The sequence below is a fragment of the Mesoplodon bidens genome (assembly GCF_964165515.1).
Source record: "Mesoplodon bidens genome assembly, chromosome: 15".
NCBI lineage: Eukaryota > Metazoa > Chordata > Mammalia > Artiodactyla > Ziphiidae > Mesoplodon > Mesoplodon bidens.
In genome coordinates, this window is record NC_138171.1 from 1482922 (window position 1) to 1497330 (window position 14409).

At 55.4% G+C, this 14409-nt stretch overlaps 1 protein-coding gene across 2 annotated transcripts in view; it reads left to right on the forward strand.

The window, feature by feature from the left end:
* The window catches only part of DIDO1 (death inducer-obliterator 1), a 51171-nt gene extending 44874 nt beyond the window's left edge, over positions 1 to 6297 (forward strand). For both annotated transcript variants that reach the window (XM_081255195.1, XM_081255194.1), the window contains exon 17: positions 1764 to 6297. In XM_081255195.1, the coding sequence (XP_081111321.1) occupies positions 1764 to 4813 (3050 nt within the window). In that variant the 3' untranslated portion in view covers positions 4814 to 6297. The remainder of the gene's footprint in view (positions 1 to 1763) is intronic.
* Positions 6298 to 14409: the final 8112 nt, after the last annotated feature.

Below are 14409 nucleotides of genomic sequence, written 5' to 3' on the forward strand. Positions count from 1 at the left end.
ATTCAGTAAGTGGCTGTTACAGTGAGTGAGAGATTTACTATTTTAAGTTAAAATAATTCATTTTGATTAGAAAGCGAACTTGATAGAATATCTTCCACATCTGAGCAGAACCATCTGGATGCCATGCTCAGTGCAGTGGGCCTGGCCTTCCTGTCTCCACGCCCTCCTTTGCCCAGCTCCTCCTTCCCCTGAGTCACCACTGTCATTAGAAGGGCAGGCAGAGGACATTCTGAAAGCCATTCCTCTTATCATGAGTGGGTGTCTTCATGGGCACCTCAGCCCTTGAATGTCAGCCTGTGAAACGAGGCGCTGAGCACAGTGGGGAGGGGGGCCAGGAGTACCTCGCCGATCCATGCGGATGCTGGGCCAGCCCAGCCCACTCTGGCATGCCAGGTCTTCCTCCTCCTCGGGGGTGGGACGGGACATCCGCCACCCTCGTGCTCGGCATGTCAACCCATCTCTGTTGGAATTTAGGAAGGGTGACAGGCGCTCAGAACTACACAGTGGGTGTCCAGAGACAGCTATTTGATCTGTGATCAACTTAAAATCACAGAAAGAATAGGAAAAACAGTGCTGATTTTCTTTTTTAGTGAGTCAACAAAAATATAGCATGAATGTCTTTTACACAATAGTGATTTACGTGTAAATTGAGTTTATACGATTTGATTAATTTTAAGTATGCTGTTGAAGCAAAATTGTGGTCCTGTGTTTATCGTTTCTCCCTAACTTACTGATCTGTGACTTGGGCTTCTCTGTTCCCCTGTTGGTATTCCGGGTTTGTTATTACTGTGAGGGTGGAGGGGCCGTACAGAAACAGTAGCATCCCTGGTCCAGTACACCACAGTCCAGAATGTGTGGACCAAGAATTTGTTAAGAAATAATTATTTTTTAAGAACTGTGCAATGTTCTGAAATTCCCAGCGTGTTCTCCACGTGGTCTGTCCTTTGTTGCCCCTGTCCTGAACACCTTTGGGCTTTAAGCCGCACATCCTGTGTTGACAGAGACCTGAGCGTTCGGTAGCTTTTGAGAAGTTACTGGTCATTGAATGTCTTTCTAAACCTGCAAGAACATTTGTTTTAGGCATTTTGGTCAGCATCACTTTTCCCATCAATTGTAATTTTGACACCAGTGACTCATGAACTTATCGAATGGCGTGTGCTATATCGATCAGTGTAATTTTGTTGATCATTATAACTGAGTTGTAGAACTGGTCCTTAATTGAACCTTTAATTTTAGTATGAATAGCTTAATTTACATATTGCAGCTCATAAGTTAAAGTCGAAAGGGGGTGCTGCCTTCCTGATTTGTAGCAAGAGGCAGATAAAGGAACACAGCTAAGAGTTTGTTTAGAAAACATCCTAGTACATGCAGGCTTCATTCCCAGTAGGTGAACGGCCTGGAGTGTGTGCGTGCTGGCCTTCCCCACCTCCCCCAGCGCGCCTCTACCCTAGCGTTGTGTATAATTGAAAATCTGTAATAATTTTAGCACTGGGCGAATGCACGTGTGCATGGGGCCCTTGGTTTTGTGGTTTGTGGGCCCGTCAGGCTGGGCAGGTGTGCGGAGCAGTCTGCGTCTTATGCAGCCGGTCTGCAAACACTTGGTTCTGTTTTGCCACAGAATCTCCTCCTCCTCCCTCTGGAAGCCACCCGCCCCCCACCCCCACCCCCCACCCCCGCCGCCGCCCTTCGCGCCCAGAGTTGACCCCTGAAGGACAAAAGGTACAATTCGATTCTAAAACTTGCACAACTGTTTTGCTTTTTAGGTCTTGAGTCACCGCGTCCAAACATAATCCTGGGGTTAGTAATCTGCCAAAAAATAAAGCGGCCTTCAAATGCTGGCGAATTAGACAAGACAGAGGAGAAGCGGCCCCGTATTCAGACACAAGAAGAAATGGATCCCGTCCACCCCAGGGTGCCAGCAGCCCTGCTCCCTGAGAAGAAGCCCCCCAAGTACCCGCTGTGCCCAGGGGACACGGCTGTCAGCACCACACCCCCGGGGTCTCCCCCACCCCCACCCCCTCCTCCAGAAGCACCAGGTGCGCCGGCCTCGTCTTCCATGTTACAGATACTGTCGTCGCTCAAGCCAGGAGCCACGAACACTGTCACGGCGTCACCCGCGTCAGTGACGGTTGCGGTGGCCGCTTCCTCTGTCACTGCCTCTTCTTCAAAAACAGCTTCGCCCCTAGAACATATCCTGCAGACTCTCTTTGGGAAGAAGAAGGCATTTGACCCCCCCACCAAAGAGCCTGCCGAGTCGGCCCCGGCCCCCCACCAGGACTCAAGAGCCAAAGCTGGCGGCGGGCTGCCGGCGGCGCCTCTGCTGGACCCAATTGTCCAGCAGTTTGGTCAGTTCTCAAAAGACAGACCTCTGGAGGAGGAGGAAGACGACAGGCCGTATGATCCCGAGGAAGAGTACGGTCCTGAGAGAGCCTTGGACACTCAGCTCGGAGACCGCGGGAGACGCCAGGACGCGGACAAGGCCGCGGAGGCAGCTGAGCGGGAGGAGGTGGCCTATGACCCGGAGGACGAGACGATCCTAGAAGAAGCCAAAGTGACCGTCGACGACCTACCCACCAGAATGTGTGCGGACGCGCACGGCGGGCCTGGCCTGCCGGCGCCCTCCCTGGCCGAGCAGCAGCAGATGATAGAGGAGCTCACCAAGCAGATCGAGGAGCAGCAGAGGCAGGTGGAGGAGCAGGAGGAGGCGCTCAGGCAGCAGAGGGCGGCCGTCGGGGCCTCCATGGCCCACTTCTCCGTGTCGGACGCGCTCATGTCGCCGCCGCCCAAGGCCGCGCTTCTGCCACAGGAGCCGCAGGCCGCGGCCAAGCCGGCCGCGCCCCCCGCTGGCAGCCAGGCCCCGGGCCCGAGCGCCGAGGCGCGGCTGAGCCGGGACCCGCGGCAGGCCCGGCGGCTGGCCACGGAGGGCAGCGAGAGCGAGGCCGCCCCGAGGCCCCCGCCGGCCAGAGAAGCGCCCGGAGGGGCCGCTGCCGGCCTGGGGCCACTGCCAGCCCCGGAGGAGCCAGAGGCAGTCCCTCCACCGTGGGCTCCGGGCGAAGAGGCCCCACTGCCGGCCAAGCAGGACGGCCCCCTGCGCGAGCCCACGGAAAGCCCGGGGCCTGAGGGCGCGGCCGGCGGGGACGGCACGGCCAGGCCTGCCCGGAAGGTGCTGCTGCCCACGCCGCCGGGCGCCTCCTTCCAGGCCCTCTTCCCTTCGCAGCACGAGGGCCAGACCTTCCACCCTCCCGGAGGAAGGGATCCTTTCTCGGGTCCAGTGTACACCTCTCAGGAGAAACCTCTGGGCTCTTGCCAGTACGAGGATCAGAGAAATGCTCAGTTTCCCGAAAAAAGTGACTCCCTGGCAGCTGAAACCGAAGGAGACAGAGAGCCACAGCCCAGGCCAGGTGAGGGGGCCGGCGCGTTCCCCACCGCAGCACAGAAAGGGGGGCCGCTGCTCCAGGTCCAAGGCCAGCGGGAGCCTGCACCGCGCGCTTTCGGGATGTCGGGCCTTCACGGCCCCAATTTCACAGGCCCACGGGGGCCAGTCCCTCCGTTCTCAGAAGAGAATTCTAATAGCGACGGGCCGAGAGGGGGGCCTCCACCAGCCAGATTCGGGCCCCAAAAGGGGCCGATCCCTTCCTTGTTCTCAGGGCCACACGGGCCACCTCCCTACGGGGACGGGAGGGGCCCATCCCCCTCCCACCTGGGCGGGCCCAGGGGAGCAGGGCCGCCTCCATTTGAAGACCGCAAGGACCCCCACGGGGAGAAGAGGGAGTTCCCGGAGGCCCCGTACGGTGAGGCCTCGGGCCCCCCTGGCCAGTGCGAGGGGCCCGAGCAGGCCCCGTTCCTGGGAAACAGGGGTGCCACGCCTTTCCAGTTCGGGGGCCAGAGGAGGCCTCTGCTGTCGCAGTTTAAAGGACCCCGAGGTGGCCCTCCTCCCTCTCAGTTCGGAGGTCAGAGAGGCCCCCCCGCGGGCCACTTTGTGGGCCCGAGGGGGCCGCACCCTGGGCAGTTTGAAGGCCCCCGGGGCCAAGGTCCTGGATTCGTGCCGGGACCCAGGGCGATGCAGCCTCAGCAGTTCGAAGAGCAGAGGGTCCACTCGCCACCCAGGTTCACCGGCCAGAGGGCACCGGCGCCCTTGCCCTTTGGGGGGCCCCGGGGGGGCACTCCCTTCCCCGAGAAGAGCGAGTCGGCGCCTCCACGCTTCCACTTCCAGGGCCCGGCCACCCCCGGACCCAAGCCGGCGCCCCGGCCGTTGCTGGAGCTGCCCAGCCACCCGCCCGCGCCACCCGCCGCGCCAGCCCCAGGCCCCGAGGCCGAATTCCGCGAGGGCAGGGGCCACGAGTACAGAGGACCAGGCTTCGAGGGGCGGCCCCGGGACAAGGCCCCAGAGGAGCCCGAGGCCCCGCCGCCTGACAGCCGCCCGGGTCGGGCCCTCGAGGACCGGCGGCGCGAGCGGGAGCGTGGGAAGCCCTGGGAGCGGGAACGCGGCCGGACCTGGAGCCGCGAGCGGGACTGGGACCGAGGCCGCGAGTGGGACCGACACCGCGACAAGGACACTGGCCGCGAGTGGGACCGGGGCCGCGAGCGCAATGCGGGCAGGGACAAGGGGCGCGAGTGGGACCGGGCCCGAGAGCGGAGCCGCAACCGCGACCGCGACCGCAGACGTGACCGGGAGAGGTCCCGCAGCAGGGACCGCGACCGCGACAAGGCCCGCGAGCGGGAGCGCCGCAGGGACCGCAGTCGGAGCCCGGAGCGACCCCGGGACCCCAAGGCTGAGGCCCCGCGGGCCACCGCCCCCGCCGCCCAGACCTAGGGCCTCCCGTGAAGCCGCGCTCACGTGCTAAGCAGGTGGTCTTGGAAAGAGCTGGGAGCTGAGGCACAGGACAGAACCTTCTGGACTTGAGAAATTGCTGTAGTTTTGTGTGTGATGGTTTCTTACAAAATTTCACACCTTTACAATTCTGACGCTTTTTAAATAAAAACTAAGAACTCTTTAACATTTCCATTTAATGTACTGAAATGGGAAAGTACCTACAAAAGCATATTGCTTTTTCAGATTATAAAGTTATCTTTTCTAATAACTTGACTATTGTAAATTTTAAGGGAGTTTAGTGGACCTCAGAGCCATACCTTTCCTGACATCTCATCTGTGATACCTGTTTCCAGAAGCTGACTTCACAGGGTTCGGGGCAGGCGGCCGCGTGTTTCTGTGCATGGCTGTGTCAGCTCGTCTCTGGAATGTTGAGAAACACCAGACTTACAGGTGCATCTTTCTCTTGTCATGAAGAAATTTGAATTACAAATTTCAACCAGGAAACAAAAACACATTTCTTGGTTTTGCTCAGTGTTTAGGTATCGCCTTACATGTTCCCCCCACCCCCAAACATGATTAAAAGCAACATCTGAATAGAAATTGTGGAATTTTAAATAACAATTTATTTTAAAAGGTTTAAATTTTACCAGCCTAAAGAAAGTGAGAAAAGAAAGCAGTTAAGTGTACTTTAAAAGGCAGGGCGGGTGGAGGGAGTAGGTTTCTTTGATTTGGATAATCAGGAACGTTTTGTTAGTTGAACTTTACCATCTGAGCGGTTCGGTTCGTTCTCTGTCCCGGGAAACGTGCACGAGCTGCTCCGCACTGTGGTACTTGTCAGGTGACAAATCTCAACGTTTGTCATTGAAATGGAACAATATTTGTGTAAAGCCTGAGATGAAAATAGTGATACTAGCTTAAGAACTGCAAACTAGAAAGCTTTTTCACTGTGAGACACAGTATACCGCTTCTCGTCATGTATATTTTCCAAGTACTTCTGAAGTGCAAAAGAGAGAAAAAAACTTGCTAATTTATTTGACTGTACAAAGAAACTTTGATAATTTTTTTATATTTTCATAAACTTACTTTTGCAAATATAAAATTAGAGAATTTCATTTGTTCTTTGGAGTCTGTTCCACTGTACATCACTACAGATTTTTCACTTTCTAGCACAAACGTTTAAGTTATGAGAACATCGAGAACTTAGCAATTTGGAGTGATTGGTGTTAGAGACCCTGTCAGTAGGTTACGTTAAAGTGGCGACGAGTTCCAACATCTAACGAGATGTGAAGGTTTTTTTACGTGTAAAACAAAATTTTTCTAATTTAAATACAACCAATGTAAAAAATCGAGTGTGTTTCTTTAGGTTTACTTGATAGAAATTTCTGTAAATTGTATTTTATATTGCAAAGTATTATATCACTGTACATTAAAACATGGAACTTCATAGCTTTGTTACTTGAAGTAGAATAAACATCTACAGAAGATTTTCTGTCTCGTGTGGCATCGCGTTGGAAAGTCGGGTCTGGAGAGGGATGCCTCAGCTCCCGCTTCTTGGCAGTCGGCGTGGTGTGGGCAGCAGTGCCCTTTGGCCTGAAGACCCCTGCCGGATGCACCCCGTTCCCGGGATGGTTCCAGCACAGGACCCGATGTCGAGCAGGAAGCTCGAGGCCACCAAGGGAAGGACGGAGAAGCGCACGGTCAGGGGATGACAGAGACGTGGGGCCAGGTGGGGGTGGGGCAGGCGGTCGACAAAGGTACCGGCAGGGTCGGCAGGCACCCAAAAGTCCCGGCCGCTGACTCGGGCCTTAAAAGGAGCACCAGGCTGGTCACGAGCGTGTGGTGAGGCGGAGCTCGTGGCCCAGGCGCCTTGCTGGGTGGAATAAGGGGCAGGGGCTGGACCAGCAGATGCGGTGCCTTCAGGTCAGGGAAGTGGCTGCTGCTGGGAGGAGAAGACAAAGGTGTGGGCCTTGCCCTTGAACTTCAGGGCCACCAGTGACTGGCCCCAACCTGGTGGCCCTTGTGCCAGCATTTAGCTTCTCAGCAAGTTTGTGCACCCATCGCCCGCCGTGAGCCCAGACAGCCAGAAAACATCCCTCGGGCAGGACAGGCTCTACCCCTGGGGGCTGGAGAGTCAGTAACTTATTGTCTGGTTTCCCGTCTGAGCGCATGACAAACCAGGGGCGAGTGCCGCAAAGCGGGGGTCCCGCGAGGGGATGCCGCCATCACTGCCGTCTCAGAAAGGCGTCGGGCCAGGCGAGGCCAGGAGGGTGGCCACTCGTCTACGGAGAACCCACCGCGCTAGGCTGACCTCGGGGAAGACCGCCCTACGGCGAGGTCCTGCCAAAGAGGAAATCCCGAATCCTGCAGGATAGACGCCGAGCAGGGCTGGGCACTGTGCCCGGCTCCAAAATGCGTGAGTCCCTCCGGCCTGCAGGCTGCTGTCCAAGCAGTTTTCCCAAAACGTCGGGGAAAATATGCCCAAGTTTTAAAATCCTCCGTCCCTTGAGTACAGCTGGGACGTCTGCATCCTCCCCCAGCCCTGCTTTATCTGCTCCACAGAATATCCTCCCGCGGCGCCCGCAGCTCTGTCCTCACGCTGCCGGCTACCCCTGCTCTCCTCCAGGACCAGCCCTGACGGCTCCAACCCGGGACCCCGTTTAGCCAAAGTCACTCACACGCAAGCAGGTGCGCCGTGCAGCGCTTGGCTCTCCGGAAACCTGGCATGAGGACTCCCTCCCGCTGGAGGCCTCGAGGGCCGCGGTGCCTGGCAGGGCCCCGTATCCCATCCAGCTCCGCAGAGGCAACCGTCGCGGAGGCTGAAAGCAGCCTCCAAGGGAGGATCACACCCCAGGGGCCGGACCCTCCCCACCGCCGCATCAGCAGGTCCAGGGCCAGGGAGACAGCAGGGTGAGGGCACGGCGACGGGGACCAACTGGCTGTGCCCTTGAAGGGGCCTGAGCAAGGGCTGGGGAGGCCCCTCAGGGTGGGGATGGGAGCTCCTGTCTTGGGATGGCTCTGACGCCTGCTTCCCACCAGATATTTAGGAAAGGGGAGGCCCTCCAACACCACCCACACTTCCCACCCAGCGGTCACCACGGGCAGCCACCTGTATCTTTTCCCTTAATCTTTTTTTCCCTCTATTTTTCTTTTACAAAATTGGGATTCTATACATTCTTGTATCTTTTCTTCACTTCTTATAATCTGGGCAGTTCCCAAAGGCATCAAGTATTCATCAAAAGCATCATTTAGGACTTCCCTGGTGGTTCAGTGGTTAAGAATCCGCCTGCAGGGCTTCCCTGGTGGCGTAGTGGTTGAGAGTCCGCCTGCCGATGCAGGGGACACAGGTTCGTGCCCTGGTCCGGGAGGATCCCACATGCCGCAGAGCGGCTGGGCCCGTGAGCCATGGCCGCTAAGCCTGCGCATCCGGAACCTGTGCCCCACAACGGGAGAGGCCACAGCAGTGAGAGGCCCACGAACCACAAAAAAAAAAAAAAAAAAGAATCCACCTGCCAATTCAGGGAATACGGGTTCGAGCCCTGGTCCAGGAAGATCCCACGTGCCGTGGAGCAACGAAACCCGCGAGCCACAACTACTGAGCCTGCGCTCTAGAGCCCTAGAGCCCATGCTCCACAACAAGAGAAGCCACTGCAATGAGAAGCCTGCGCACCGCAACGAAGAGTAGCCCCCGCTCGCCGCAACTAGAGAAAGCCCGCACGCAGCAACGAAGACCCAACGCGGCCAAAAATAAAAATATATAAATATATTTATATTAAAAACATCATTTACATTTTTCACGTTGTTCAAAAGTTTCTAACTTCTACTTTCCAGAGAATGTGGGCTCCCTGGAGATTTGTGGGGTCCTGTGTGTTCCCAGAATGTGGGATATGAAAGAGGTGTACCAAGAAGATCAAGATCTCCCAAATGCCGCCATCTGGAGACAACTGTTCTTAATGGTGTTTCCGGCCCACTTTTCCTGTACCCATGTTGCTGGTGTTCAGGTGGGGGGTCACCAAGGAAGCACAGAGACTTTTTCCATCTTCGAGCTTCACACGAGGGTGGGGCAGGCAGCCCTGGTGGCTGGAGCGGCTTGCAATGTCACTGAGGGTCCCCCATGCTCTGCCAACCTCAGCTCATGACGCTTGTCCTCATGTTTGCAAGAAGGCTGCCCCTGCAGCCACCACGTCATCACCTCACTGTTACAGGAGGAAGCCAGCAGGAACGACAGAGCCTCTGTTCCCCTTTTAAATGTCTGGTTTGACCTCATTGGCCAGGTTGGCACACGGCCACCTCTGGCTGCAAGGCAGCAAATCAGGGTATCAGGGTCTGCCAGAGAAAAAGAAGAGGAATTCAGCCACTGTGGACACCACCCCAGGGTGTCCCTTTACGTAAAGGGTCAGAAAACTGACTGTAGCAAGTGCTGGCGAGGATGCGGGGTGGCGGGGAGGGAAGGTGGCACCTCCCTGGAGAAGAGCTGCGGGTTTCCAATCAGTAACTTGTCATTAAATTCCACACAAGCTGGCCACCCCCGGCTAGACATTCACCCCAAAGCACGCATCATCAGTGAGGGCAATGTCACCCCAAGGGGATGAGAACCCAAGTACTTAGAGTGATTTATTCACAGTTGCCTACACCAGGAAACCACCCAGGTGCCCTTCAGTCAACACGGGGGTGGATCGTGGCCCAGCCACGGGGAGGAGGGAAGTGCATCCAGTGAGAGAGGCCCCAGACCAAGGCCACTGGCCGCAGGACCCCCTGAGGGACATGCTGGAGGGGGCAGGTTGCAGACAGGGTGGGGTGGGGAGCCTCTAAGGGGCAGCACGAGGGAGGCATCTGGGGGACGGGGGCATGCTGTCCGATGGCAGCGCTGCAGGCACAGCTGTTTGCACTTGTGACTTTGACCGTGAGCAACACCCAGACGCACAGGGAGACCAAGTGCTGGGCTGGCAGCTCCCAGGGATAAGCCCCAGCTCCCGCGCACACACATGCACACGGATACGCACACACATACGCACACACTGGCACACACGCACACACGTGTCAGGAACGAAAAGAAAGCAGCTCAAGTCTGGAAGGCGAACCGGCCACGGTCACGCTTCTCTCCCTGGACGATGTGCATCCTTTCATCTGTGGTGGCGCGTTCTCGGTTTTCAGAAAAGATCCCCACCCGTGTAATCAAGTAGTAAAGGAACGCTTTCCTTTTGTTTAGAAAACGAGGAGTGGGGAGGGAGGAGGAGGGCAGAGGAAGGGAGAGGAGCCCCGGGCAGCAGCCTCAGGTCCCTCTGCCGCTGCTTTTCTCAGCCACGCCATCACCCCCGTCAGGACGGCCCTGTGCATCCCTGGCTCTGGCGTCCTGCTGCATCGTGTCTTTTTCTAGGCCAGTCCTGGAATCCCTCCACCCTGCTGAGCATTCGGACCCGATTCTCTCCAGCACGGGGTCCACCACTTGCTGCTTTTACTGTGTTGTGATTTTGCAGTTTTAACTGAAGACTCGGCCCTTCCCTGCCCCTGCTGGCCTCTGACTCCTGCTGCCCTGCCCCTCGTCACTGGAGTGTTCATCTCTTGACCCCGCGAGCTCAAACTCACGTTAATTTCCTTGGAACTTCAAAAGCAGTTGCCTTAAACTTTCCTTTGGTTTGTCTTTCCTTCTGTGCGTGCGTGTGCATGTGCGTGTGTGTGTGTGATTAACCAATACTTTAATAGCTGAGGAACTTTCGAGCAAGCAGAAGGAAACTCGTATTTTGTTCAATGTCCTATTTCTCAGTCCTATAAATCTATTAAACAATAAACACAATATCAAACACTTAAACACCAAATTAAATACTGAACAATTTTTCCAAATATTTAGAAATCGGTCACAAAGGTATTTAATCGAATTCTCCTAAGCCACTGATTGAAATCACATCTCTAACAAAGTTTTCTCCGATTCTTTTACTACTTAAGGAGCGAACAAAACTCACAAATCACAGCAATAACAAGATGCGCAGCAAATGGTTTACAGATGCCGGTGCCATGGGTTTCACCGTCTCTTCGTTATCTGGGTCAGAGAGAGACAGAGAGAAGAGGAGAGGGAGGGAGAGAAGAGGGAGACAGGGATTGGGGGACGCATCAGGGCTTGGTCTGCAGGCTTAGCCCCGGCTGTGGGAGCTGCTGCGGCCAGAGCTGGACGGGAAGGACGGGCAGAGGGGAGGGTGTGGAGGGCGAGGTGAGGCCAGGTCGGGCCCCACGAGGATGGACTAGCCCCTCTCACGTGTTTCTCTCTACCTCCAGCCTGGACGGTGCGGACAGCCGGCTTGAGAAGCTGGCACTCTTTGTCATACAGGTTAGAGGCACACCTGGCCCGAGGGAGGCTGAGCGGATCCCGGGAGGCGGCGTGGCCAGTGGGGACACCACCCCCAACAAGGCGACTGCCACACGTGTGACCCCAGATCGACCCTCCGAGTTGAAATATTGGTGCGGCTGTTGCTTCCCTTCTGGTCTCCAGATCTCGTGCAGGACTGTCTCTGCTGATGCCCTCAACTGCGAACACGCAGCAGAGGGGCTTCTAAGAAAAGGGGCCCGGCTAGCCGCCCCCCGCCCATCATCTCGGCCCCCCGCGCGCCTCCATGCCTTACTTACAGCCGCCCTTTGAGCCAAATTCCCAAAGGAAGACCGGCACAAACTCACCTCCCACCCAACACGACGCCCCCATCGCCACTGTCCCCTCCCCCAGGAGAGGGGACCGGACCTCCCGTCACTTCTGGGCAGGCTGCCCGGTCCTGCAGACCATGGGAATAAGGCCGGCCATTCCCGTCACATCCTACGAGCAAGGGACGAGCAAGGAGGAGAAAACAAAAGCGGGCGGTGGGTAAACACGCAGGCACGTTTGCGTCAGAAGCAGGACGCGGCGCGGCGGTCACAGCCCTCACTCCCGGTGGCAGCCGCGGCGCTGGCGCTGGTACCGACAACGACCCTCCTCCATGACCCCGTCCATGCTCCCTGGGCCCCCGAGCAGCTGCTGGGGGTTTGTGGCCTGGTGGGTGACCCAGACCTTTGCTGGTGCCGGGTCTGAGCCTCAGCCGTCGGGCCCGAGGGCATCGCTGTGGCTGTCCACCGGCTTAGAGGACGAAGAGGACCTGGTTCTCCGGCTCCTCACCCTGGACAGTCGGGCCCTGCCACCCCTGCTTTGGGCCTGAAGAGTCCCAAGTGGCCAGGCCACAGCCTCCACCGACGGCCCCAGGAAGCCGCACTGCGTCCCCGCGAGGAAGCTCTCTTCCCCTTGGGACTGAGCCCTCTAGAACCGAGAGTCACAGAACAGGAAGCACAGATTCTGCGGGGCATCAGGAGAGGTAATAGGGAGAGGGGCCACCCCATTCGCACCCCTTGATTCCAGATCCAGCAATCCTGGAGCGAGAGCACCACTGGTTGCGGAGCCCAGACCGTGTCCCGGGAGACGTCGCCCCCGCCCTGACCCGCGTGGGGTTGCCACCTAGCTGGCACAGTAACTGAGTCTTCAAAAGGCCGTCAAGCACATCTCGTAGACTGCCCAAAGCATACAACGCTGACAACACCAGATGGGGCTGAGGATGTGGAATGACAGGAGCTCTCGTTCACGCCAGTGGGAATTCAGAATGGTGCAGCCACTTTGGAAGACGGTTTGATTACTTCTTACAAAACTAAGCATCCGCTTACCATACGCTCCAGGAGCACACTCCTTGGTACCTACCCAAAGGAGCTGAAAACTCACGGCCACACAGAAGCCTGCACACGGATGTTTACAGCAGCTGTATTCATAGTTGCCGAAACTTGGAAGCAACCAAGATGTCCTTCAGCAGGTGACGGATAAATAAACGGTGTCCCACGCAGACAATGGAATATGATTCAGCACTAACTGAAATCAGCTATCAAACCATGAAAAGACACAGAGGAACCTGAAATGCATTTAACTAAGTGAAAGAAGCCAAGCAGAAAAGGCCGCATGATGCCACCCCTATGACACTCTGGAGAAGGCAGAACTATGGAGACAGTAAGAGGATCGGCAGCTGCCAGGGGGCAAAGGGGCAGGGGGATGGGTAGGCAGAGCACAGGGGATTTTTAGGGCAGTGAAAGCACCCTGTATGCTATTCAACATGCATGTCCTATACGCATTCTGTTACACTCACACCTCGGTGTGCGCTTGAGTGATCGTAGGTGCTACTGTACTTTAACTGCAGGGTCTGCATGTCCACCGCTAGGGTATAGGAACGTGACTGGTATTAGGATGTTGTTATGTTCTCCGACCTTGCTGAACCCACTGGCTTTTGTGTAGGTTCTGTAGGAGTTTCTCCCCAGGGCATCGTGCTGTCTAGGGAGAAAGTAGACAGTTCCACTTCTCATCTTCCCACCTGCATGCTCTTCTTTCTCTTGCCCTGTCACGCCGAGTAGACCCTCCAGCACAATGCTGAACAGAAGTGGCGACAGTGGGTATCTTTCCTTTTTCCTCATCGAGAGGGAAAACATTCCGTCTTTTGCCATTTAAGTATGATGTGAAGTGTGGTGGTAATTTCATGTACGCCCTTTATCACGTTGAGGAACTTGCCCTCCATGCTTGGTTTGCTGAATTTTTATTGGGAACGGATGTTAGATTTGCCAGCCACTTTTTTTTTTTTTTTTGCATTTTTGAGGTAATCATATGGGTTTTCACTTTGCTCTATGAATATAGTAATTTACATTGGTTGATTTTCAAATGTAAACAAAACTTGCATCCCTGGAATAAACAAACACCACTTGGTTACGATGAGTTATTCTTTTTAAGAAATCTTGTTGGATTCAATTTGCTAAGCTTTTGTTAAGAATGTCTGCCTATCTGTTCGTGTCCAATATTGCTTTGTAGTTTTATTTTCCTGTAATGTCTCTATTCTCTATCTGGTTTTGCTATCCAGCCCTGCTGGTTTCACCGAATCCATATATTTGTACAACGGTGTCATGTCCGACGCTTGCCCGCCTTCCTTGAGGCTCACATGGATGCTGTGCTTGGCTCTCTGGCCGTTAGTCCGGAGCCACTAAACTGACTTTGCCACCCACTGGGGGTTTCCCCCTGCACGATGGCCTGTCCACAGAGCAGCTCCTCCTGTTCTCGAAAGCCAGCCCTTCGCATCGGTCCATGATGCTGTTTACTTATTCATTTATCTATTTTTTTGCATGTTTAGTTCTTAGCTCAGGGGAGCCCAGGTGGGGCCTTTCTCCTGCCCTGACCTGCTCCGCCAGGCTCTGCCTGACTCTTCAGCTAGGATCCTCAGCTAAGGAGGGCTACCCCTGGAGAGCTACACCAGAACCACTTGGAGCCACGTTTAGAGTTTGAAAAAAACATGTTTTATATTTTCTTCACATTTTATTTATAAAATAAGTCCCACTAAAGCCAGATCATTCTCACATTTCATGTCTAAATAAAAGAGGGCTCAAAAACTGTTATCTGCAAGGAATCCGCCCAAATCAAGAAACACAAAAAACAATGTAGGTGCCAATGGTCTTTATTTCCAATAAGCGAAAAACCAAGTCGTATATAATCTTGATTTTATTTTCTTTTTTAAACATTGTAAATTTCACCATACTCCGTGATTTTGCTGCTCAAAGTGGGGTCA